The sequence below is a fragment of the Mycteria americana genome, chromosome 1, assembly GCF_035582795.1.
Source record: "Mycteria americana isolate JAX WOST 10 ecotype Jacksonville Zoo and Gardens chromosome 1, USCA_MyAme_1.0, whole genome shotgun sequence".
Taxonomy (NCBI): domain Eukaryota; kingdom Metazoa; phylum Chordata; class Aves; order Ciconiiformes; family Ciconiidae; genus Mycteria; species Mycteria americana.
Window position 1 is genome coordinate 135,591,521 of NC_134365.1, and position 27,108 is coordinate 135,618,628.

Here is a 27,108-nt window from a genome sequence, read left to right on the forward strand (position 1 = left end):
ACCAAAAGATATTGGAGACAGAGCAGGGGATTGATAGAAATCGAAGGGGATATGATGTAATCACAGAAGCCTGCAGCATCAAGAGTTTGAAGTGGATAGAGTAGGAGTTTTATACTAAACCAGAAGGACATAGCAAAGGTAGTAAGTAATAGGACCAAAATTACTAATAGGATCAAAGGGCTAAAAACCATTGGGGCAGGAGTTGGAGGCAGCAAGAGTAGACTTGTCTTTCACAGTAGGGGTTGGGTGAGGGTGAAGAAGTTGCCAGATGTGAATGAGGTACTGGGAGGAGGAAGGGAAGCAGGTGGTAGGTGATGGAACGGTGGGTGGAGAAGAACCAGGTTTTATCTGCTTGAAAGCAGGAAAAGAAAAGGTGCAGAGATCATTGCCACTACAATAAACCACTGAGAAACTAGCAGAGGGAGGAGGTGGGAACAAAACTGAGTGGAGGTCTTTGAGTGAGAGTTAGGAGGTGGCAGAGAGGGAATAAGATGACCATACATAGCTGTGAGTTAAAGGTAGAGCAGGATTTGGAGAGGGAAAGAATCTCCTTCTTTTTCTTCCCCATCTGAAAATCCTAAGTCATCAAGCTATGGAGAAGAACGTGGGGGTGGAGGGGAAAAAAAAAATAAATCTCAGAACAGCACGATCTGGGCATGCACTAAAAAAAATACACAGGGGAAAAAAATCAGAATCTCTTAAATGCCTAGACTGTAAAGAACATAGTGGAAGAAAGGAGGGAGTTTTTGTAAAAATAAATAAATAAATTGGGCATCCTGCAAAGTAACCTACTTTGGGTTTGAAGTGATCATTTATCTGCGTGGCTAGGAGGAGCCACTGGCATTGCAGCAATTTAGCTGTGCTCAGAAAGGGATGGAAAAAAATCCTGAGGTCTGCATAGACAAGAAGGAGTTAATGCTTGTCGAGCATTATTCTTATACAAATTAAGTCCAGAGCACAGCAGCAGCCTCACCAGCAGGAGCAGATGCTAGGCAGTGATGCAACCTGTGTTATTTACTTAGGCCTCTGTAGTGACCTCAGTGGCTTGCAGACAAAGGATACACATATCTGGAGGTAGGTAGCATGCTGATACCTTCTTTATTCAGTCCTTTTTCTTTTATTGCAAACAAGCTCCTGTAATCATCTTGTGTGGAGCAACAGGGGAACTGTGTATTTTTTAGCATGGTTTCAGAAGGAGGAAAAAAAAGCACCCAAAGAACTGATTCAGATTTGGTTTCTGGTTTTGTACCAATATAACCAGGAACGTTTAGAAGCCATGATGCGTCGGTCCCTTGAACGCAGCCAGCAGCTGGAACAGAAGCAGAAGCGATGGTCCTGGGGAGGAGCACTGGCTGCAGGCTCAGGAGGGAGAGATGGTAAGTGAAACGGGCTGCCTGCATTGCAGATCTTGAAGTGCAAAATGCATGAGGTTGTGGAGATAGTAAGGATGATGCATTTTATAGTTAGGGTGGTACTGTAGGGACTACTGCCTTGGGGCGTGAATAAATGCTTTGTAATTGCTTGCCAGGCTCCCTCTCTCTAATACCTTCTGGGGAGAAGGGTCACTCCTAACTTTAGGAATGCAGATAATTTTACTAGAGTAACCAGAATCTGTTTGGAGGATGCTCAATGCTAAAATGAAAATTTATGCTCTCTCTCCCTTATTCTCTTCCCCCGCATTGTCTTCCCACGCACGCAGTTAGCAAATTTAATATTCACCAAAGGACTGAGTGCTGTCTAAGCCTTGCAGAAGATGATCTGGTTTTGTTTGGTACTTCTAAAAACCCGATGGGAATTTCTAGATGACTATGCAGCATGTGCAGTTTAAAATAGTTTGGTTTTTTTCCCCACATACTTTTTGTTGCTGCTCTTTTTGATTTGGCTTCAGAACAAATTCTTTTTATTACATAATCAGTCATGTACTGCTTTTATATTTCAAAAAGATGCATGTTTTCTGTTTTAAATCATAATTTATTTAAATTTGTCAGGTTTGAATAAACTGTTGTTATGGGGAAAAATATCCATGTTTGGGTGATGATGAAATATGACAGTTACTCTTTTAAAAAGTGTGTAAATATACTTAACTCTGAAAAGGCAGACTGTTTCACATCATAGTTTTCATGGTATGCCATCAAAAAAGCCAGGAAATTATATATGATAATAAAAGGAGTCTTTTATACTTTGAGAAAGAAACCAGTTTCCTTGTGATGCAGTTTATGCTTAATTCCACCTCCCCCAACTTACTCAGTAATTTCTTTCACCTCTTTTTGCTCTGATTTCTCTGCTGTGTAGGTGAATCAGAAAATACCCCACCCCCTGTTCTAGGTTTAGCTGCCAACACCCTTCCTCCAGACCCTGTGACCTCTACTGCTCCTGCTGATTCCTTCAATGGTATTTCAGAGAATCACAGTACCATCCTGTCTTGTTTATAACTGTTCTAATCACTGTAATCCATCCACTGATCTTGTCCTTCCTAACCACTGTTTTCTTATTATTTCAGTCTGGTACTCTACGGCATTACCCTTAGCGATATGGACCAAATGTCTTTTTGATTTTCTTTTAATTTTGCCATGGTGGAGCAGTGCATGCCTCGCATTCCACAGTAGAGGCATTTCATGGTTTTCTCACTAACTGTAGACTTCTACCGCTCAGATTCTCATCTCTGTTAATTCTGTGGGTGCTCTGTGTTTGTGTGTGTGAATATAATTACGCGTATATCTGACAGTTCTGATGGACATGCACAGGTACAGGTGGTGTTTAAAAAAAAAAATAAAATTCAGTTGCACAATAAGAGAAAATGAGTTATGGAGATGGTGTTTCATCAAAACAGTCCTCTTTTTCCATCTCAAAAGCCTTTTTCTGCAATATTTTAAGAACAAGCAAATTTGGTATAAACAGCCATGCTATGTTTTCAGCCTCCTGAAGTGGATTTTGGCCTAGCTAGTATTTGTAATAAACTCAAGTAGTTGACTTTGTTTAGGCAATTGTGGTTTGTTTTCTTTTATATTGTTTAGTTATCTTCTTTCTTAAAATTATTATTCCCATAGAAGGACTGTACTATTCCCATAAAAGGACTGTGAAGTAGATGAGTCCTCCAAAATTAAGAATGGATTGCATATAGGATTTCTAATTTTGATTGCAAACATACTTGGCATTTTGAAAATTTAACACAGCCTGTGCTTTTAAGAACTAGATTCCTTCTCTCCCCTCAGAGGCGGAGCTAGGCTTGGATATTACTCCTGCAGAATGCACAGTAAATGTTGTTCTGCCCACAATCTCACAGAACTGTTATTTCTGTGCAGACAGATTCAAATTTTTGTACTAGTTGTTGCTCATGGACAAAGAGATTTGGACGTGCAGCTGATGTTTTGCAGCATACCAGCATTATACCTGATTTTTTAAAAAAGCAAACATAGAGAATTGTATTGTTTATGGTAGTAGATGGAGGCAAATCTTGCAGACCCCACCGAGGCAATGTTTCGATGGATGTAATAGGGAACGCAGTAACTTAGGGGCTGCAGAATTATGGCCACATACATGTCTCTAGCTGAAAATATTTTTGGTTTTGAAAGAAATAAAATTCAAATTTAAGGGACAAAGCATCTATGCTTTTAGCTTCTAAGCATCATGCAGTGATCATCATATACTAGTACACTGTAGTAATACTTGAATAACACTTTTCTGTCATTCAGTTGAATAAATGGCAAGGTAGGAAATAGGTATTGTGCTCAAACAGACTTTGTCAAACAGTATTTCAAAAGAAAAATGAAAACTTGGAGTAGTACCAAAAAGCTGCTTTCTTTTTTCTTCTTTTTTTTTTTTTGATATTCTCAAGCACAAAAAGATAAAGCCAAATGGTTGGTGCCAGATCAGTTATTAAAACAGTGAGTTCTCATCATGTGAACGCACAAATGTTGGTTACTTCATTTTTGTATTAGAATAATACCTGAGGTCTACCCCAGCTCTTCCAGACTGAAAGCAGAGAGGAGGGGGAATGGAGATGAGTTCAGAGTTGTCATGTGTACAGTTCGTTTTCTTTAGGTAACTTTCTGCTTGTGCTGGTATTGAATATCTTGTATCGGAATGGCTTCACTTGTTCAGACCTGATATACAATTATTTGCCTGTGGCAGTATAAAAGATAGGCTGTTGTAAAACTGGAATGTTGAATTCCCAAGCAGAAAAGTTGCATGTCTTATAAAATACTGGTCCTCCAGCAGTCAGAAGGAGCTTATCTCATGCCTTATTCAGTGATACGATCAGTGGCAAGGGCCAGGAGTACAAATGCAAGGTTAATTTTGGGAGTTTATCAACGCTGTGATGTGAATACAAATATCTTCAATGCGTCTCTCTGCAGCATGTGACAAACTTTCAGCTTCTACAATGAATCTGCCAAAGCAAATGGAATCGCCAATCAGTAAGCGCCTCTCCTCCTCCACAGCGGCAATAACACATTCTCCCGACAGAGGCAAGTGAATGTGCTGGTCTCCTACCAGCATAAACTCTCCTGCTTAAAGCACTTCTTCTTGTCCATATAGCTATGTAACTGACTTATGTCTATTATTCAAAAGAACTCAAACATCTGGGGGGGTTGTAAGTTCATACAATAAAATAGTTCTGCAGCCTATCCCAAGTGCTGCCATGCTGGAGATCCTAGGCCAGTGACAAATGCTGTGGGGTTTTTTTTACTGATTCTTTTTCAATTTTTGATACTCCAGCAAATGGGGTTGTAAGCACATGTGGCGACTGCAGCAACTTCCTATAACTGTACAGCTTGTGATCTTCCAGCCAAATAATGAAAAACAAGCAAACCAAACATGTGGCTCAACAATAGACACGGGTTGTACTGTGGGCAGAAGTCAGTCCAGTGAGCCACCTGGGAGACTTCAATCTGGTGACCAGAGTTGTAGAGCCCTTTAATTTGATTTCAAACCCTGATCCATCAGAGGCTCAGCAAAAGATGATCATCTTGTGGGATTAATGGTTACTAAACACTACAGAGAGGACTGAAGGGTTTACCCCACTGTGAACTCTTTTGAATTTTTCTTTGGTTTTTTGTGTGTGTGTGTGTGTCCCCCTTTTTTTTAAACTCTAATGAGAAAAAAATTAACTGAAATAAGTGACAATGAAGGCTTATCTCTAGAATGAAAAGAGAAGGTAAATCTAATTTAATTTCTGACTTACTTAATGAAAACTCATCAATAGCTTTGAGGTTATTATGATAGATGGCTGTATATATATATGCATGTAATAGGAACATCTATAAATATCTTTCTTACATAGTTGACGCTTATATTTATGGAGTAGGAAGGAATACAGGCATATTGTATAAATAAGACTTATATAATGCAGTGAGACTGCAAATTTTAAATGCAGTCCCAGTATGGTTGGCACACTAGTGAGTAGCTGCGCTGTTATACCAAATGTTTCACCTTTTCTACTGGGGAAAAAGGCAAACCTTTTTCATGCTGAGTCATGAAAGCAACCATTTTGCAGAATGGAACATGCTTCTGTGTAAGAACAAAATGCAACATGGTCTTAACCTTACTATATTTATTGTACAGGTGGGAAAATAATTTAAAATGATGGAGAAACTAGAAACCTTTTTTCAGAGGGAATGAAAATTATCTTTAAATATTTTAAAACTCAAACATTTCAAGATTTTTTCACTTCATTTAATCATTTCATCATTTTGTTTCAGTTATTTTAATGTAACATGGTTTTATTTCTTTGCATTTTAAATTTTATTTTATTTGCTCCCATCCTTCAGCTCACCGCATGCATCTTAGTCCAATGGAAAACTTTATTGTTTCTCGACTGCTGACTCCCACACAGTCATCTTTAGCCAGAAGCAGAAGTACACTAATGCTTTCTGAGCAGTACAATAATCCAGGTAAAAATGTGAATTACTCACTTTGAAACCGTTAAGGTATGTTTTTGGTTGCATTTGAGCAGTTGCTGAAAGAAATGGAGTACTATGAACCAAATGACAATTTACATGATAGTACAAACTCAATGATGAACTAAGTTGTTCATGATAGCAGTGTATTTAAAAGCTTGAAAAAACACGTTATCTTGTCTGTCTTGTTCTAAAAGTCTTTTTAAAAAGAACATAGTTTAAAACAAACAAACAAACAATTGAATTAACAAAATCACTAAAACCTAAGCCCATGGAAAATTGAATATATTCATTTAAGAAACAGTTTTTTAGACCAGTGCATGACAACTCTCAGAGGTTTTATTTGATATATTGTCATCCCCTTTCATACCCAAATAGTATGTAGAACAAAAATCCCAGTGCACCACTTGAGCCTTAATTGTTTTTACTAAGGTTGCAGTTCTTTGCTGTTAATTACTTTTTGCCTTTAACTGTGTGACCATGTGTGTATATTTTTATATATGTGCGTGTATACACATATAAAATGATACTTACTTAGAGGAAAAAACAGACACACTGATAGGAAGGTGTCAGTTCCAGAAATTACTGATCTTTAAGAAACTAAAAATTAGGGATGATAGTTACTATTCCTATCTGTAAATGGCAGTCTAATAAAACCCTGATTTTGCAAACATCTACAAAACTAATGTTTCCAGTCCTGCTAATACTTAGGCAAGTGCCTGACTTCCAGAGTAGTTCCTACTTGTAAAGCTACACCTAGTCATAGTGTTTGCTGAAACAAGGACAAAAGTTTAACACTTTTTTCACTTTTATTAAAAACAACAACAAAAAAAACCCCTACACCCAAATGCCTGTCTGCAAAAGGAAGCTTTTTTTGCAGGGTAAAACTGGTTAGACAGTGTAAGTCTGAACGTCTTTATGATCAGTATTTTCATACGGCATCATTGAAATAGGCTCAGGTCCTGCATCTGTGCTTTTAATACAAAGCTATATAAAAATTAATTACAAAGTAAGCCTACTTTCCTTTGTGCGTTACTTCTTTGTTGCAGTGCATAGGGACATTGGTATTGAATGACTCCGAAATTACTTCCCTTGTTTCTACATTAAAAGCAGCATCTGTTGGAAGCAGAAATGCTGTCATACAGTACTTGGCCAAAGAGAAAATGCCCGGTTTACCTACTGCTCAGGCATCAACTACTGCTAAGACTGAACAAAAGCCAACTTGAAATTAGATCAGTATATTCTGCTTAAAATTTTGAGGGGAATTGCTGGGGCCACCTACAGAAGTTGTTTTCCGTGTTGTATTTGATATTGAAGAAATCAATAGGGACTTTCTTTGTTCTTCCCCACTCGTTTTGTCTGTAAACTCCCAGCTTTTCTTTGTCTCTCTCTTCATCACAGGATCTTTAAAGTAGCACTCTGGCATGTCTGACAAGGATACAATTTGGTCTACAGATCGCTTTTCCCCCCCCAGCTGAACCAGGAGTGCTGATTCTGGGAACAGCTCTCTGAACCAGCATCCTCTTGTCATTTTCTCGCAAGGCAATCAGGCTGTAGCACAGGTTGCAAACAGCATCAATATTCAGAGTGGCCGTTGATGGTTTTGCCAGTAATTGCCAGCAAAAGGGTTGAGGGAGATCTCCCATTTGTGGTATACTTCTCTCCGTAGAAGTCGTTTCCTGAACTGGGAAGAGGATTCTTCCTTTTCAAGAGCTCATACTGTGCATCGTGTCATTGTGTTGGGGTCAAAATTGCTCTACTCCTGCATTTTCTGTAAGCTTAGAAATGAGGAGTCTCAATTTAAGACTCTTTCTCTAGGGCAATGCATTATTAATGTCACTCTGAGTCAAGATATTCAGGCAAACAGTTGTTATTGGACAGATATAATCAATTTTTTTTTACAGTTGAAGTAAAAATACTTATCTTAAGCAGCATTTAAGTTTCTGAACATTTTTCTTAATATTCAGTGAACTTTTGCCAACTTGCTGGAAAGTCAGTCAAAGAATACACAGGTCCAGTTAAACTTAAAAGCATACAAAAAGGCTTCATAAAAAATTTTACAGGACTGCCCCCAATAAAAAAAAAATATTGGAAGTGTGAATTCCTTTACATTTGAGCGTAATTACTGCTTTTCCAAAGTCAATATCCTTCTTGACTTCCGTTGAATAAGATTGGAAACACACTGTCACATGGTTACAATTAATATCTGTCTTATTAATAAAGCATATACTGTGTTGATAGTTCTATATGTACGTGAAAGTTTCATCTTAGAAGGCAATATGAACAAAAACAGGAGTAAAATACCCCATTTTAATAACTCCTCTTCATATGGCAAATAAAGAAAAAGATACCCAGAAAGAGTTGCCCTGAAAGCTGTAATGCATGTGTCACACTCAAACTGATGTCTACCACAGATAATAACTGAAATACCTACAGCAGCATTTAGTTTAGGTTTGGGTTTGTTTGGGTTTTTTTAAATGAAGTATTAATTTGAAAAGCAATTAGGGTATTTAGGAGCCTTTGCCATGTTTAGGCTTTAAAAAAAAAAAAAATCCCTACTCTTCTGTCACCTATCCTGTTTTGCAGTATTTGTTCAAAAGTCACCCAGCTAGAATTGTTTGATTACTCTTTTTATCATATGCAAAGGAAGCTGGACTTTTTAGAAGATAAAAGAATCACAGTCATAGTAGGGTGATTCAAAAGGTATATGGGTAAGAGAGCGATATTTTAGAGATACTTTAAAAAAAATTTAAAATCCTATAAAATGTTACTTTCAGTTGAGGCGTTTTTAGTAAACATGGGACCGTGTTGAATGTGTTATATAATGTCATCTTTTGAAACGCTTTAAAAAAAACCTTGAAAACTACCTTTGAACATTATAACATAAAAGTATGCTGTTTTCTCCTCTCCTTTACTTCCTCTGTGCTCCCTTTTACTCTTGCTATTGTACTATAACTCTTTAGTATTCCATATCTGTCCTCGTGTAGCACCAGCTAGTCCTCTTAAATCTCCCTACAAGCCTTCCCCCACCCGAAGCACAGACAGAAAGAAGGCAACTTCACCCTCCACTTCTGATGCCATGAAAGGGGCGGCTGCAGCTGAAGTTACTCAGGTGGGTTTGCAATGGTTTTGATTTCACTCCTGGGTAAACTGATGTGGCTTCTGGTTGTTATCTTTCCTTTTATGTTCATAAAAAATAAAGTGCTACCCCTGTTGTAAGAAACAGCAGTAAGAAAGTAAGCCTTCCGTGCATCTGCATGCTTTCGTGCTCCTGTTTAGCAGCATTTTAATATCTTCCTCCTCCTGCAAATCAGTGTCGAGCACTGGTATTTGGAACAGCAACACCTTTATTTTCAGGGAACTGAAATTTCTGGCACTGGTGTACGTTTCTGGACTTGCCTGTAACTTCTGGGAATGGGGATGACAAATAGGATCTCTCTACTGAATATGACTATCCAGTCTTGCTGGTTAATTAGCAAGCTTCACATATTTCGGAAACTTGCCAAGTGTATTGACAATGCCTCTGTTTCATACCAATTGCTTAACTCTTTCTGTGGACATTTTTAATGCTGTTTGCTTCAAAGATGCATTATTGATCCACTGTAGTTTCCAGAAAAACAGGCAAGTCATTCACCTTCACTGAGCCTACACGATGGGAGGTGTGTTTTAAAAAAATTATGCTAGGGCTGTAAAATTCACATAAGGTCCTGTGTCTTGTAATAGTTAATAGTGGGGGATTCATGCCATCTAAATTAGGTGCAAGTGAGGGTGGGCTCTAAATTAGATGCAGGACCAAAGTGGGAGCTAAAGATTTGTGTAGTATCTTTAAGTGTGATTCACAACATTACAGCCAGCAGCATTGCTGCAAGATGCCTGGGTGCACTACCTACCACTTCTCAAGAGGCATTGCAGGAGCATATAGATGATTTTGAAAACTCCACCCAGTGCCACTGCACCTCCCAAGAACTCTTGGAGAGGCTCTGATGTGGTGTTATTTATCTGCAACTTGTATACTATGTCAATGCAAGACATGGTTGGGTTTTTTTATGTCTATGTAAGATAAAAAACTATGCATCTCACTTGTGAGCTGGTGTCTAAAACACTTTTATCTTAAACAGATTTGTGTAACATACATTTATATACCATCTTGTTCATAACACTATTAAATATATTTTTGATGTCTTGGTCCTAATTATGGAAACTAAAATGAACTGTTTTTCTAGACTGAGAAGATAAAGAAAGAGAAGCGACCCGCAACACCTGGTTCATCATCTGGTATGGGATCTCCTTTAAGAAGATCTGATTCTCCTGCTGCCATGTCCAGAAGATCTGCATCACCTGCGACGCCTAAGTATGCCTTTCTTACTAGTGGTCTAATATGCTGTGACCTTCTTGTTACCTATAAAGGAGACATAGATTATTGAGGAACTTCCTTCGAAGTGTTGTGTAAAATCTAGTTAATTTTAGTTATACATTCTCCCATATGTGTGTGCGGGGGGGGGGGGACAGATGTAGATGAACAGATATAATATATGTAAAATTGTGTTAGTGGTCACTAGAGACACTTCTCTGCCTTTTCTCAGTCTTTTGAAACTATCGCGGTACATTTCACAATTCATGTGAAATTTTATTTAACATTTCTTTTTAAACATGCTTTTGTTTTATTTGGTTTTGAAGAAACTCTGCCTAATGTGAAGAAACGCACAGAACATGAATACTAACTAGAAATTCCAGCATTTAAAGTATGCATTTCCTATTGCTGGCATGACTGTCTGGTTCCATAAATATACTTAACTATGTGTCATCTAAACCATTGGTTTTAATTTTTGCTTATTTGCAGACCTCTGTGGGTTTGTTGCTTTTTGTTGTGGGGTTGTTTTTCATGCAGAGTTGTCGACCTATAGCATATCTGAGCTTACTAGCAATTGAGTTGCTTTTTTTAGTTGTCTTTTGCAGACACTCAAAACTGTAGCCCATGTACCATAGCTTGCAATTCACAAGTCTAAGCAAAAGTGTCTTCAGCTTTCTTAGAACAGGGTATTAAGTCTGGCTCAAATGCCGAAGTATGCTAAAGTAGTCATGGTCTACAGTAGTTGTCTGATTTTGTTTTGTTTTTTTTTTCCCTAGACTCTGTTCATAGGTCCTGCTTCTGTCTTGAAAACTATCTCCTTTTGCCTGATTTTTTTTTTTTTTAATCTGAACCTGGCCATATTCTGAACCAGTCTTGATGATGCCCTTTCTGATAAATGTCTTCTGCTTCAAAAACTAGCTGGTGTTCCTTTTCTGTTTCAGCTCTGAATGCATAGCCCTTTAATGGAGGATGATTTTGTGTGTGAATCTAGCATTAGACAAAATACAGGAAAACATCTGAATCTGGGCATTCTTTCTGTTTTAGAAGAATGCAACTTGCATGCAACTGGGAAATTGGAATTCTTGGTTCATGTTATAGGGCTACAAATTCTCAGACTTTCAATATTATGTATATATAATGTCGTCAGATGCTGAACTACGTAAATTTTGTGAAGAAAGGAATGATATGAAATGTTAATGACAATCAGCTTTTTTATTACAATTTTGAGCAGATCATTGTCTAGTGGCACTACAAAATATACAGAGGAAAGTTTGAGCTATAAAAATGTATATTATTCTGTAAGTACTGATATTCCCCCTTCAGAATGTATCTTTCAGTTCACTCAGCCGGTATGAAAGACATATCAGGAGACACATTTAGTTAAGCAAAATGAGTGGTGGGAAATGGATTGCTGAGAGTGAAGCAATTCTTGATGGGCAGATATTGAAAAGTTTGGTGTAGCTTATCATAGAGACATCTGTGGAAAAAAGAAAAAGATTTTGTGAAACAAACAGATATTTAGTGCTTCATGAAAAAAGTATGCCCTGTCATAATTTGTAGCACTAATTTCCATGAAAGGTTAGGCAAAGATGGAGACTTTTTTCCCAGAGGTGCAAGTTACAAGAACCTTTTTATAGTAAAATGTTTTCGTGCCTATAAGGAATATAAACTACTGTTTTTAGAGGAAGAAGCAGATGTTGTAGGGAGGAATTAAGAAGCCTACTGGTGGGTTTCTGAGCCACAGTAGTTTGTTTTTTTTTTCCTTTTTTCCTCCCTCTCTTCCTCAAGAGAATCTGATTCTGACCACTGCTAGAAATGTATTACTTGAGCATTTAATCTTAACATGGCCCAATTAGAACACCCTCCTTGACCTTATGAGAGATACAGTAAATGGAGTTTAAATCCATGTTTATTACTGATTGCAGAAGACAGTTCTGCTTCAGCACTCTCGAAACTTCCCCTCAGAAATTTAAAATAAAATAAAAGAAGGCATCCTGATCACCATATTATATTATTATATAAAGATATGCATTTCTTCATACAACTCAAATGCCAGATAATGATCTGGCTGGTCAGTGGATTTAAATACAGGCAGTCAGGCTTTTGGAACCTTCCTTTAGATTGTATAATCTTACCTTTTCATTTAAAATTAACTGTGGAACTTAAGTATAATTTTAATATGACTAAATATGTAGACAAATATTATTCTCCTTGCAAACCTGACAATCTTTTACAAGTTTAATCTTTCTCCTTCCAGCACACCATATGGCCAAAAAAGTACTCTGGAAGAAATAAGAATATGTATTGTCCAGCATTAGTAGTTAGTGATCCTGCATAGCAACTTAATGTCAAAAGCTGTTGAGGAAAGAATCAAGTATGGCCAGTGATTTAGATGATAATTAGCTGTATGCATTTTTCTTCTTAAAAGTATGTGACTTGACATTCAAGTTTTCTTGGTATTGTTCTAGTTGCTAGGTCTTCACAGTCTTCATTTTGTTTTGTGAGTGGTAGCTGCTTGTCCTCTTTATATGTTGTTTAATTATTTATTAATTAAAAAGCTCTTTCTATCATGGTAAAGTAACTGAAATGGCTCAAAAAAGACAATAAAACTTCAACCTAAAGAGAGACAGTGATTGGCAGAATAGATTCAGAGTAATTACATAAATAAAATACAAACGTTTGAAGGTGCAAATTTTTACTGAGAAAGCAAAAAAATCAGCCCAAAACATAACATCCAAGGCAAAATGAGTGAACAAATATGGACCTAAAAAGGAGAAAAGAGGGGAAAAAAATAAAAATATGTTGAGCAATAATTAAAAGCAAGGAAGGAATTAAAAGCTTGAAGATATTTGAAAAAGTAAATATATCAAGAAATGTCACACAAAAAAGAAACCCAAAACTATTGCTTTGAATCCAGTGTGGATCAGCTGACAAAAATGAAAGTTAATGGATCAGAGAGCTGGGATAATTGAGAAATTATATTTTATTTTTACAATTGTTATTGGATACTGATTGTGTAAAGTGTTCGTGTTCTTCAGATCTTTCACAAGATCAATAATACCAGGTTTTTTGGTAAAGTTTTTTTGATGCTTTGTCTTCCAAGATCTATACAGTAATCGGTTTATTTTTGCAGTATCCCTCAGAGAATAGTTAAGTGTCCAATCTTATAGATTGGCAAAGCAATAAAGCCTGTGTCCTTCACATGTCTTTGGGTAAATAGTCCCTTTGAAATCAATGGGACCTGACTGAATCAAGGAAGTAGGATATAGTTTTAAGTGTCTTCAGATAAGCCATAGTATAAGCCAGTGAATAAAAATGGAAAGCTCTGACAAGCCTCTATGTTACATTCATTTGCCAAAGCATTACCTCGTGTGAGAAGGAGAGAGGGGCAGGGGGGAAGGGAAAAGGGAATGAAGCGCTGCTGGTGGACAGTGATTCTTGGTTCACTTCCAGTTCCCAGTCTGCGTTGCTGTCCTTTGCTCACAGTTTCACTAACTGAACCCATAACTTGGTGGTTCTTTTGGGCGACATCCTACTGCAGCCATTGGGACACACTTTGACATCAGAAATGCACATGCTCAATCAAATTACAGAATACAAATGAAATAGGAACCTAGAGTAGTACAAAAAAAGCCCAAACTTTTAAAACGACCTATTAGAAAGGTGTCTGCATGTGATGAATTCCTCACAGAAGTAGCTTCTAGGTACTGCAGTGACCTAGTTTTAGATTTCATTTGATATGCGCTACATTTACAACTCTTGATCTTTGTTTTGCCTTGGAAAGATAAAAACAATGGGTAGAATGTTGGATCAAGACTATTTTGAGGGTTGTTTTTTTCAGCAGCTAGCTAGAGAATGGGCCAACTAAAGATTTTTGAAAATATCTGTAATAATGCAGCTATCATAATAACTATTCTATAGGCCTATGCTGAGTTTGTGCCCTTTTAAGAAATGTAAAAGAGAAATGAATCTGTCTCTGGCTAGAAAAGATCAAAACTAAGAGTGAAAGAAAACTGCTTTTGGAAAAATATCACAGGTAGTGGAGCAAAAATGTCAGAACCCAAGAATAGCTTGTGATCAGAGAGCACAGAAAAGCAGAAAGCAGGCTTGAGAACATGCAAGTCCTTGGTGTGGTTTCAGCAGAGCTTTTGTTGAATTAATAGGGAGATGGTGGGGGGGAAATGCAGCTCTGGCATTGCGGCAGATTTCTGATTTAGTCAGCCTTCTGAACTGCTGTAACCAATGACCTGTCACGTACCTGGCTTTTCAAGAAAGCACACTGTTCTCTCCCTTGCTCTTTATGGACAAAATTGGATGTGACCTCTGACTCGTGTGCTACATGTACTTTATTTTCTATGCTTAGCAAAAGTAAGCTCAGAACCCTTCTTGTGCTCTTCCCGAGACATTCTTCTGCAGTATAGGCTATCCCTCTTTTAATTAAATAAGAGCCATTGTAATTCAAGAAGCAGTGGATCCTCAGACCTGATAGAGGTTCTTGCAGTGCGTGTAGGGGTCGTGATGAGAATGGCTTCTTACAAGCTGCTGCACCCATGTCAACACAGGGTGGTTAGGTGAGAAAACTAAGACCTTCTGGAGTGAGGAAGATGCTTCCTGTACTTCTGTATTCCCCTGGAAAATCTAGTGACCGAGATGAGTGAACTTTCAGACAACTAACATGCTACCACTTCTTGGATTTTGGGGAGTTGTCATCTTAATTCTCTGATCCTCATCAGGCACGCTTCTGTGTTCCCACATTCTTACCAGGGTTTCATTACATCCCTTTCCTTTTCTCCCAAGGCAAAAATAAAACATTTTTTTTAAACCTAAGCGGACCCCTATGCAAGCTTTTATACATTTTCCCTTAATAATCCCATTTTTCTGTCTTCACAGTCAAGTTTGGCTCTTTCTGGTAAAAAGTAGCATAATTTAAATATTGTTAGGAGGAGTGGGGTTTTTTTCCAGTAACAATTCAGCCTGTGTCTAGGAATGTTAAAGATGCTAAGTTGACAATATGTTTTAAATACAAGGGGGAAAACAGTGTTCATTTAATACTTTCTACTGGCATCCAATAAATGATTTAAAATTTCTGAAAAAATATTCTTATTCCTCATGGTCTTTCTCAGCTTTTCACTCCTCGCACTACACTGTTGTCCTTGCAGTAATCGGTCTTTTATATGCTTCTCCCTTTTAGTTGCTTTAAAACAAGCAAAGCCATACTTGTTTCTTGTTCTTCTGGCCAAAGAGCTGTAAGAAAAAAATTCTGTAGGTCTAAAAGTTCAAAGATGCATTACTTGAGTAATAGATTCAGCACATGTTTCTAGTCCAACAGGTAAGTTGTACAGCGAGTCTGCTCTAATTCCTATGCAGTGCAAGATACATAGCTCTCATGACTAGACTCCTTCCTCCCAACCTCTTTAATTTGATTGTCATGTCTTTATTAGAGAACAATTACTTCTGTGCTAATGCTGCAAATGACTCAGCCTTAGTTATGTGACTGTTTTGCTCCTCCTGTCACAACAAGTTAAATAAAAAGCATTGCAAGGAAGGTGTGGTAAAGTTGCAAATGTAAACCAAAGACAGCAAGAAGGGACTATGCTTTGAAGAAGTGTCTGATTAGCAAGAAGCATCCTCTGTGCTGCAGAGAAGCATAAGAAATGTTGTTTGCTTTTTATTTACACATTATACTTTTATGAGATGCAGTTGGAAACGACTGTAATGGTGAGGCACATACGAGATCTACATATGTAGATGGGGCCTTGAAATCTCTGCCTTTGTCTTTAGGAGGATCTGGGAATCCATCTACATCCTAAAGAGAAAACTAAAGACAATGCTAAAACCAGACTGGGTCAACACCAGCCAATCTCATTGGCTTCTCCCATTGCTGGTTTTGGTTTTTTTTTTTTTTTTACAAGAGCTGGAAACAGGCTTGCCTGTCCACATCTTCCAAAGCCTGTTTCTGTCAGGGAGCAGCAGGAGAAGGCTGCCCTGCAAGGCAGGGTGAACCAGGATCTGTGGGTGGAAGCAGGGCAGACAAGGACAGGGACCTCACCCACAGGACCCCATCCCACAGCAGACAAAAGAAGTGACCAGGGCAGGTCTGGTGATGGTGACAAGGGTCAGCCAAGAGTCCAGTGATAGCCAGCAAAGGCCTTAATGAGGTCGGTCCAAGGACAAGCCAGGATCAGCAGGTTAGAAGGCTGGGTACCGGTGTACCTACAGCTTAGCTCAGGCAAGGACTAAGGGCGAGGACCTGAGCTGACAGGGAGCTCCTGGGCCTGCGGGCAGAAGGTACCTGAGCTGAACTTCAAATTTAGTTAGGTGCTACTGTTCCACCAGCCCAAGGGCTTTTTGGAGTCTGTGATGGCTCTTCAGTGGCAATAAGAGAATATAGGTGGTGCAATACTCTGCAGTCTCTTCCTCCCCACAAACTGGGCAGCTCTGAATAAACTCCCTGTATTCTGGTGTCTCAACCTCTTTCACATGCAGCATAATATGTTAGAAAAGAACCCTTTCTTCTCCTGAATTCTTGAATTGGGGGGGGGGTGGGGTGGGGTGGGGTGTTGAAAGACATTTAATTTTTGTCTGCTCTGTAATGCAAATGCTGTTCTGGTTATAACAGTCTCTGGCCACACAATACTGTAGCTACATCTATACAAATCTTTCCACTCTAGTTCATTAATTTTCAGCCATTGTCCATGTTTTTCATGCTTGTGGTCTGCCAGAATGAGTGTATAGTCCAGAAAACATGTTGTAGTATATGAAAATCTATATTGTGTAGATGAAAAAAGTGATAAGGGATAATACATTTATATCATAATTGCATATCCATGAGGAAGGTTAAAACTACATGTGTAATGTTCATTTTAATGTAGGATTATTTCTTCTAATGGAACTCTCATAAATCACTATTTTAAGATTGTAATCTCTTTCATACCACTTAGTCACACAGCCCAGCCTTTCTTGATGTTACAAGTATTTATTGCTAGTTACTGGTGTTACGTAAATAGTGAATGGTGTTTGTTTGTAGTTTTATGTTTCCTTGTAATCTGTTCTCTTTAATGCGCCCATATTTCCAGTGAATATCAAGTATCTTTTCCCTTCTGCTTTCCCAGAGATGAATTCAAGGTTATCATTTCACCAAAAGTATGTAACAGTCAAATGAGCCGTCGGCTACATTGCTGCTGTGCATTGCCATCACAAGTGCAGCCGTGTAAAAGGTTGCAGGGGCTGAGTTTTGAGCTGTTGTGTTGGTGCTGATTAAAGCACTAACTGAAACAGTGGAGCTGACTGTACGATGCTTTGGTCAGTTCTGTCTCTCTTTGTGGTGCCCAGCTTTACCTTGGTATATAGTAATATTTGGTGTTATTTTGGAAAATCAGATACTGTTAGAAAAAGACTGTGTTTGAGAAGGCTGTATTCAGATGAAAGCAGCACATTGCAACTCATAATTGCTGCAGAGAGCAAGCAGCCATAGCTTTGCTTTAAATGTTGAGATGGACTACTGAATACAGGAATGTTGACAAAATTGTTATGAAATGGCCATTATGAAAATTATTGGGTTTAGGAAGTACACTATGTCATACATCTTTTCTACAACTTGGATGGTGTTATTGGTCTTTTTAAATGAGAATTTTCTGTAGTCATTTGCACTTGCATGGCAATTCCGTGCATTTCAGCAGGGATAACTGCTGAAAACAACTGATATTACTATGTAGCCAGAGACAAGAAAGAATGATACACATAAAGACAGAACTCGATTTCAAGTTGCATAATGAATGGCCTGTTTTGATTTTTGTTTTTCCTCATCAGGACAGTTGCAAAGACTTATCCTCAGTCTCCCAAAAATGCCAAACAATATCCAGCTTCTCCTGTGAAGCATCGTGCTACTTCTAATCTCAACCAGGAAACACCTAAGAAGAAAGCAGACAAGGAGAAAGAAAATGTCAGTCGTCAGAAATCCCCAGGAGCACGCACTGATGAGGCAGGCCAGGTGGCTTCTGAGAAGCATGTGCCTTCTGCAGGAAAGACTGAAAATAGTGAAGGTGAGTCTTACTGCAAGAATAAATGGCAAGGTATTGTAGGTCCATGAAGCTTTTAAACAGTGATGAACTGGTCTTTTTATGAAGCTGCTCAGTCATGGGTCTATGAGAATGTGTAAACGTACATACTAGAACCAGTAAATGTATAGTTTTCACCAGGGTTACCCATGTATGTAAAACACTTGTTAACGAGGATGTGAAAATGTTGAAATCCAGGGATGCCCTTACCTGTCTCATATTCTATCTGCTGAAAATGCTGATGTATGCTTTTGAAAAGTAAAGGTGTCATACCAGCGTGAACCAGGCCCATTTTAGCTTCTCCAAGTGTGGAAGTGCTGGGCACTCTCAGTTCGCTGCGTAACTTTCCATCCTTGGTCATCTTCTCCCAGGGAAGATCACGGCAGGAACAACTGACGCAGAAGAAGCTGCAAAAATTCTAGCTGAAAAAAGACGACAGGCCCGCCTGCAAAAAGAGCAAGAAGAAAGGGAGAGACAGGAAAGGGAAGAACGGGAAAGGTATCTCTGTTGATTTGTAAAAATTATTACCTAATATTTTAACCTGTATCATTGAAGATGCTTGAAACTGTGGTGGTTTTAGAATCAAGGTGGGAGCTTTCATATAAGTGTTAATTTCTTTCAATTTGGATCCATAATTCATAGTGTCTTTTGCAGTCTTTATGACTAGTGAAGTTAGAAAATAATAATTTGGCCTCTCTAAGAAGCCTGAAGAAACTATTACTCATCCAAATACTTCAGGTATGTCCATACTGCAGTGTGGACATACCTGAAGTATATAAATGGGCTAGTCATATTAGAAGAAACAGTCTTGCAGTAGTAGTATATGCCTTAAATGGCAAGGCTTGTATCCTTCAACAAATTAACCTGAAGCTTACCTCCCTGCCCAACTCTGTTGTAGGCAGTTGAGGGCTTTAAAAGTGTGGGCACAATGAAGGTTGCTGTGTCTAAGCAGTGAAATTCTGGCTCTGTTCTGAGAGCAAGCTTTTAGGGTGCTCTCCACATTGGATGCTGGTTTCAAGTGTCAACAAATCATGCCCTTCAAGCCCCTAATATTAAATAGCTAACTCTGCATGTCTAAATTCAACTTTGTTCTTATTGAAAACATGGGCGGGAGGGGAAATTTGGAAGTATTTCCTGAATCCCTGCTATGCAAGGATAAGAATGACCAGTTGTCAAAGCAGCTCTTGAATGTGGTGGCAAAGGAGCATGGTGTCCCTGAGTGGGCCAGGGAACAATACAGGTGGAATTTAGACCCACTCTTTCTAGTGTACCACTGTGTTTTGTGGACTTAGTTTGCTGCTGCTTATCCAATCTGTTTATCTTTGGCTGAAATGAAGGAAAAAAGTACTTGCTTGTTTGTTGATAACCAGCATTCTGGGTGTGAAGTACAGGGGAAGAGGGATGGTTTTATTATTGAAGGCTCTAATTGAAATTAGAATGGAAATGTTTTCTTTTCTTTGGCACCTTTTTTTCAAGGGAAACTGTAATTTCTAGGAAATATTTTAGGCAATGAATATAAGATTGGAATAAAAGTTTGATAGCAGCCTGAATTCTGGGCATGTGCTCAACCTCTTTTCTGTATCTTGGCATTTTTCATGAAAATGTGTGCTGATGCATATATTATCAGTTACTGCTGATTGCACACCATACATACAATAGGATTCATGCTAAACAAAATGAAACCTTTCAAACATACTGTTGGGTTTTGGTTTTTTTTTTAGGCTTGAAAGAGAAGAACAGAAAAGAAAGGCAGAAGAAGAAAGACTTCGTCTAGAGGAAGAGGCTCGTAAGAAGGAGGAGGAAAGAAAACGTGAAGAAGCAGCAGCTAGAAAAAAAGCAGAAGAGGAAGCCAGGAGAAGAGCTGAGGAAGAACAAATGCTAAAAGAAAAGCAAGAAAAAGAGCTCCAAGCCAAACTTGAGAAACAGGTATCATCTCAAACACAAATGTAAAACTTTATGTACATATATATGTATACATATATTTATATATACATATAAATAAATACTTTATAGTATCTGGTAATCTGCCTGAAATAAATAATGGCCCTGTCGTATTTTACACATTTTGATTAGAGGGAAGAAGCAGAAATCAAAGCCCGTGAGGCAGCTGAACAACTTCGTCTTGAAAGGGAACAAATCATGCAGCAAATTGAGCAAGAAAGACTGGAGCGGAAGAAGGTAGATATTTGCGTCTCATTTAAGATAATTATTTTGTTTCTTTTTTAAATACATAATCCAGGAAGTACCCAATAGTATCTAGAAATAATAATCTGGAGGGATTACAGATTGATATTTATGCCTAACTTAGTATTTGCTACGTGCATGCGAGGGGAAAGTGGACATCAAAATTTGTAATGAAGTGGAATTGCTTAAGGCAAATTACTTTCTACTAGGCACTGAACAAACACAGAATTAGCCTCTACCCACAAAGTTAAATGCCTGAGACAAACAGGGAATTGCATGCCAAGGCAAACATCGATTGCCGCCCAACCCAGGACATCACAGATTATTGAGGAACATGAGTGACTTTGTTTTAAAACTTACTCAACAAAAGTTCTGTGTCATTAATTGAGAAAGTTAATGTGATTAACAAACAGGTTTTCTCCCACCTGGCTTGTCTCTGGTTGCATTATGCAGAGGCAGCAGGACTGTCTGGCCACTACTGCACAAGGAAATGGCTGGAGCCACATAACTTAGCTTTATCTGCAGCTCTGTGGCAGGAAAGAGAGAACAACTGCAGAGCTGCAGAACCTCTGTCTGGTTATAAAAGGTCATCTTTCCATATATGTTGTTCCAATATGTTATTTTTAACTGTTTACCACTGAGCTGGAGGCATGTTGCAGTTGCAGATTAGAATACCAAACCAAAGTGTCTTTAAATCTGAAATAGTTCCCTTTCACATAGTAGCACAAAGAGACAGGGTTTGCTGGGAGGGGGGATTTTAATGAACAAAGAAGGAAAAAAAAAATGTATTTTAGGGTAATGCTTTACACATTTCCAGCAAGAATAACTTCAGGTATTTTATTTTACCTTCCATTCCAAAAAGCCTAACTATTTTTAAAGGAACTATTTGGAAATAGTTTGAAAAGCTGAAAATAATAGCTGTTGGTTTTAAATAAATGTCTTGTTCCAGAGCTGAGCACAACTCATAACTGCAAACACCTGGTGTTAAAACATTTGTCTCTAAATTGCATCTACTGTGAAAGCCATGTTCTGAGAGACTGATATGTGAAAGCCAGCTCCCCAGTGTTTTGTATCATTTGTTTTCTTTATTTTTCTTATTTATCCTCCCTTTTTCAAGACAGGCAGGGTCATGACAGTAGAGAAAAGTGTTTCTTTTTGTCTTTTTTTCTCCTTTATCAGTATCTTGTGTTAAATATTTTGTCTGCCTTCTCATCCTCTGATTTATTTTGATTTCTAGAGAATAGATGAAATAATGAAGAGAACAAGGAGGAGTGAAACACCAGAAATAAAGGTATGAAACAGTGTGTGGTTGCAGGGTTTTTTTGTTTTGTTTTGTAACCCATATGTGAAAATTAAACTCTAGAGTAGTTCCATGTTAGTAGGTGTACTTAGGTACACTCTACACCCAAATTTTAGTTGCATTTCGAACTGAGAATGACTGTTGCTGTGTCACAGTTGTTGTTGTGCCACTGCTACAGAGACACAGTTTTATGCAACTGTTGCAGACTTACCTCCCTCACTATCTGCAGGATCTGGCAAGAGCCTGTTCCTGGATGCTGGAGCTATAATGTTTGCTGCTGTGATGTATCTTTTCTTGCTTTGTGCCTGCCAGGAATGTAGGATTGAGAACAAGGCAATTGTGTCTGGCTAGGAGGTGACAGAGAGTCAAGTTTTCACTTCTAAGTTTTCTACTAAGGAAACTCTTTCTTCAGTTACTTGCAGAGTATGTTTTCTTTCTGAAGTAAAAAAAAAAAATAAAAAAAAATTCCTAAGCCTAATTAAAAAGGAAAAAAAAAAAAAAATTCTCTCTTGCTGTCGATGACCTTTGACCACCCTGTGGCCCTGGGCAGTCTCACAAGTTTCGAGTCCAGTCAGTTCCCTGAAGGTTACAGTCCTTTTGTCTAATACAATTAACTCATTACTTGATTACAGAAGGAAGAGCCAAAACTGGAGGTACCATCAACTTTGAATGTAGAAAAGCAACCAAAGGCCCTTGTTCTCAACCAGCCAGGTAAAAATCACCATATTTTTCTGACCTGTTTTCACAGTTAGTTCTTTTCAGAGTTTTGTAATCTCAGACAGAGCACTGTGTATTATCACAGGTTCTTTGCTTTCATCTCTACAGCTACATTTGTGTCAGTGACAAATGTTAGAAAGTGGGGACTCAGCTTTGTTTTGCCACGGAAACAGAAGCAGAAGAAAGTTTCTTCTCCATTTTAGTACCTGACATAGCATTTCTGTAAATGAGAAGTTCCAGTTTGCTAATAGGTTTGGTTGCTGCTATCTACCTTCAAATTTTGTAGGTAGAAAATTTTTTCACATAACCAAGCTTGCAAGCTTTTTATAGCATTGCTCTAATTTGACTTGAGGAAAAAGGCGTATGTATTTAAAGAATTATTAAAGAAAATATAGATAAATGCCAGATATGTATATTTTGTTTACTTCCCCAGGCTAAGGCTTTTAGTACATGACATAAAAGAGAATACATTCTCTTCCTGTTTCCTCAAATTTAAAAGATGTGGTATAAAGAGCAATTTTAGCGTGGAAGAGAGGATTGACAGTATAGTATGATGAGTCATAGATGAGACTGAGTCCTACTGCATTGTCAGTCTTCCTTTCTACTCGACCTACAACTTAAAAGCATTTGTGATTTTTTTTTTTAACTATTTAAATAAAGAAGTTGCTACTGTCATAATTTCTAATATTCTTTTATAGAGATCAATGGATTGGCAAGCTGCCTGAAAAATAAAAGCTTAGAAAGTGCTGCCTCTGTAATCCCTTCCCAAGATGTAGTTGCTAATGGACTAAAGTCAGTTCCAGGACTTATTCAGCTGGAAGCTGTTGATGGGAAATCTAACAGCATGGAAGATTCAACAGATGAGGTTCAGTCCATGGATGTGAGGTACGGACCGTATCTACCAATAGAAATTGTGGAATTCATATTAGACACACAATAAGTTTTCTGTTTCATTTGTTAATACTTCACTACTTTACTTCTCACCTACCCCACAATGTAGCAGTCAGGTGTCTACTGTGGTGTACTCCACTCCTGTCAAGATGCAAATTGATTGTTTCAGACAAGAGTCAACAGAACCTCATCTCACTCTCACATATTTGGGGGGGGGGGGGGGGGGGGAGGGCTCGGCTCTGAAATCCTTCTACAGTCCTTACTTATGGATTCCATACAAGTATGCCCAAACCTTTCAGATTGTTCTGTGAAAGTAGCTACTGTAGATATGGCCAGGTGTCACCATTTTTTTATTTGTGTCAAGACTGCATAGCTATGATGCATGAGCTTTTCTCCCTCCATACAAACAGAATACAGAAAATAATTAATTTAGTATTTTAAGTCCTTAACTGGAACAAATGTATGGAAATCAGTAAATAACTTCGTGTTAGTGTTAGATTGTGATGGAAGGACTTGCAGGAAAGAAGGAAGTTGATAATTTAAGGCTGCTATGAGAAAGCTGTGTTAAACCCAGCCTCTTACTAGTGTCATTGGGCACCCCCTAGGTTTTGTGTTGCAGGATTTGATGCACAATAGTTCTGCCCTCAACTTATCCACCACTCCTTCATGGTTTTAGAAATCTTTGCGAAATCCTTCCTCTGCCTTCTCTTCTCCAAACTGAAATGCACTAGCCGTGCTGGTCTTGGCAAAGCGTCAGCTGGTAGCAGCACTTCATAAATTAAATTCTAGGATTTTTAATGTCTGAAGTATTTCATAAGGTTGTAAGAAATAACTTTTTATTTAAGTTGTGAAGCGCAAGTGCTTTAGGTAAATGTTTGCAGGGTCAGGACAATAATTTGCAAGATGCAATAAATATTTAAGTAAGGGAATGGTGCAGGGACTGAAGTAATGAGTTAGCAGTAAACTACCAGAAGCGTGTTTTTAGGAGATGAGCATTCACATCACACAGCTACCACAAACCTTAATCTTTAAGGAATATAGATTAAGTATGACCTTCCATCCTGAACAGTCACCTCTTTTTGTTTGGATTGGGATGTATTCTAGGTAAAGGCTTGCTGCAGCTGGCCTTAAGATAAGTGGTAGTTTTTGGGCAGTCAGAAGATTAATTTGGTTGTTGCTTAATGAAAAGTTACGTATCTCTTATTCTGCATCTTCCTTTTGTTTATCTTTTGTATAGCCCAGTTTCAAAAGAAGAACTTATCTCTATCCCCGAATATTCACCCATGAATGAACTCATGCCTGGTGTTTCTTTGGACCAAAATGGGACAAGTAATGCCAAGGCTCTTGAAGATCTCTTGGATTTCACAGGCCAAGCTACGTACTCCAAAATGTCCAGTGATACTATTAGCCTAGATGACTGTAACAAGAACTTGATTGAGGGATTTAACAGTCCAGGCCAGGAAAATACACTTAATTCTATCTGTTGACAACCTCGCTTTTCAGCAGAACAGATAAAGGTACGGTATTGTGATGAACAGATATGATAACTTGCTGTGATTACTTATGAGCTTCCGAGAAAAATATAGCAGTTGTAAACAGCATATGTGGAGAGAGGAAGAAAGCTGGTCTCCTAGATACTTAAATTCAGCATAATCTTTCATATTTGCAGCTCTCTGTAAATTGGCATCATATGCAAACTGAGTGTATCCTAGCAACCAAAAGTATCTGGTAAATGGAAACATTTCCTTTATCCATTCAGAATATAGTGAGAAGAGTTGCTTTTTTTTTCTTCATTACTATAATACCTTTCCTATAAGTCTTTAGAGCCTATTTGCATGAAGAAAACAGTTAAAAGTGGGGCCAGCCTAGAAAATGATAGTTATTGTTGCTGCTTACTCTTTGCTGCTGCTGTAAATACTTGCAGCATGGGATAAGTAGAATCGCTTATCCCAGAAAGCCTGCAAACAATTTGAAAAAAGCATAGTAGGCTTCAGTGACAGTTTCAAAGTACAATGCCACAGTCAACTTTTTTTGAAAGAGTGTACTCTAAATTACCAAACTGAGGTCATCTAACTTGCATAGCTGACATGATATTCTTCTCTCTCTTTTTTTTTAATTGACAGAGGTAGCAATTTGTGGAGGATATATATCCCTGTGATGCTACTGGCAGTAAAATATGAGCTTGTCACTTGAAAAAAGCTTCTGCAGTCCTTGAACACTGGATTTCAAATAATCAGAGCTGAATATAACTTTGTCTTCCCAGGGAATATGTTGGATAACTGGCTGCTTTTCATAGAAACCAATGAGCTAGAGCCTTGATGGTTTCAGGGAAGACTGAGTGTGCATTAGAATTTGAGCTTTAGCTGCTAATAAAGCACTTATTTCTTCTTTTAATTTAAAATTCATCTCAACACTTCACTGTGATTTTTACTTGTGCATTTTCTTTTGAAATAATTCTTCCTTAAGCTTTATCATACATCCTTTTAGACATCTTTTTCTTGTAAATAATGATGAGGTTTGCCCACAGTGCATTGAAATGAAATAATATACTGTACTTTAGTTTTGTGCCTATCTTTTTTTTTTTTGTCTTTAATAAGGAGTTATCGGCAACTTTTATGCAGGTGTATAATTCAAAACTATAGCTGAAGAGGCTTGAAAAATATACAACTGCTGGAATCAAAAGAGCCTTCTTACTGACTGTGGAGTGCGGGAGCTATCCCGTTACGGTTATGTTGACACGTTTAGTCACTAGTGGCACTTACTGGTTAATATTAATTAGTCTGGGAACGACTATCAACTATGTGTTTAAAAACATACTTGTGTAACACCTGTAAACAAAGTAGGCAAAATGCCTAGTGTAATCCCTTAATATATATATAGTATAGCTGTAGTAGATCCAAGTGAGCGGTCGGGGGGTGAGATAACATGTTAATCTTTGAAGATGCAGACACTTGATTAATACCAGCAGGCTTTCTATCATGTGGAGAAGTATTTTGCCTTCCTATAGGCTCAACAAAACAAGACTTTAGTCAGCAGCAAAACAATATGCAAATGTTGCAGCAGAAATACAAAGGCTGAGACACACATGGGGAACACTGCTAGCCCCCTTAAGGTTCTGTAAGCATCTGTATGGAAAAATTCACATCAAGATGTATAAAGTCTAGACATTATGTGCCATACAGTGTTAACTTTATTTCTGTTGGTGAACTATGATAACTTTATGCTAGATCATGTGCTGCTTTGAGGACACTTTTGTCCAGTTCCTTATAAGAATAAATTATAAATACAGCTCTCTCTGGACACTAACACAAAAGAAGTGAAAACTTGGGGGGGGGGGGGGGGGGTTTGCTTTTTTTGTTTGGTTTTTTTTCACATGTTAAGGGAGTTCACAGCGTAGCTTGAGCTCAGTTGTAGCCCCGTTCTTGTGCTCTTTAAAGCCAGCAACGGGAAAGTAACCAATGACATTATGTGCGATGTATAAAGAAATCATACCTACAACAATCCAGCTCTATTTATGTTAGTGTACTTCAGAGAAATACTTTCTTTTGACTGTGCAGTAAGCTGTAGCATGGTACTGTGTCTTCCAAATTAGTCCTTCATCTATTTCCTAAATAATAAACAAAACCAGTTTGTTTTGCTGTGATACATTGTGTTTGACAAATGTCACATTATATTTTATTATGGTGTCATTGTATAACCTGTAGATTTCTG

General features: G+C 38.0%; 1 protein-coding gene and 1 long non-coding RNA gene across 2 annotated transcripts in view; one reads left to right on the forward strand and one right to left on the reverse strand.

Annotated features, from left to right (window-relative positions):
- Nucleotides 1-26,722, forward strand: part of MAP7D2 (MAP7 domain containing 2) — an 87,452-nt gene extending 60,730 nt beyond the window's left edge. Inside the window, exons 4-17 of the mRNA XM_075521425.1 lie at nucleotides 1,262-1,376; nucleotides 4,356-4,466; nucleotides 5,769-5,891; nucleotides 8,861-9,009; nucleotides 10,121-10,248; nucleotides 18,058-18,290; nucleotides 18,677-18,803; nucleotides 20,027-20,231; nucleotides 20,379-20,483; nucleotides 21,727-21,780; nucleotides 22,422-22,500; nucleotides 23,205-23,391; nucleotides 24,635-24,914; nucleotides 25,521-26,722. Of these exons, the coding sequence (XP_075377540.1) occupies nucleotides 1,262-1,376; nucleotides 4,356-4,466; nucleotides 5,769-5,891; nucleotides 8,861-9,009; nucleotides 10,121-10,248; nucleotides 18,058-18,290; nucleotides 18,677-18,803; nucleotides 20,027-20,231; nucleotides 20,379-20,483; nucleotides 21,727-21,780; nucleotides 22,422-22,500; nucleotides 23,205-23,391; nucleotides 24,635-24,884 (1,866 nt within the window). The 3' untranslated portion in view covers nucleotides 24,885-24,914; nucleotides 25,521-26,722. The remainder of the gene's footprint in view (nucleotides 1-1,261; nucleotides 1,377-4,355; nucleotides 4,467-5,768; nucleotides 5,892-8,860; nucleotides 9,010-10,120; nucleotides 10,249-18,057; nucleotides 18,291-18,676; nucleotides 18,804-20,026; nucleotides 20,232-20,378; nucleotides 20,484-21,726; nucleotides 21,781-22,421; nucleotides 22,501-23,204; nucleotides 23,392-24,634; nucleotides 24,915-25,520) is intronic.
- LOC142418941 (uncharacterized) lies at nucleotides 11,498-18,695 on the reverse strand. The gene is made up of 3 exons (XR_012778456.1): nucleotides 18,579-18,695; nucleotides 18,061-18,158; nucleotides 11,498-11,709 (listed from the first exon to the last, which is right to left on the reverse strand). It is a non-coding gene; the product is annotated as an uncharacterized LOC142418941 (long non-coding RNA).
- Nucleotides 26,723-27,108: the final 386 nt, after the last annotated feature.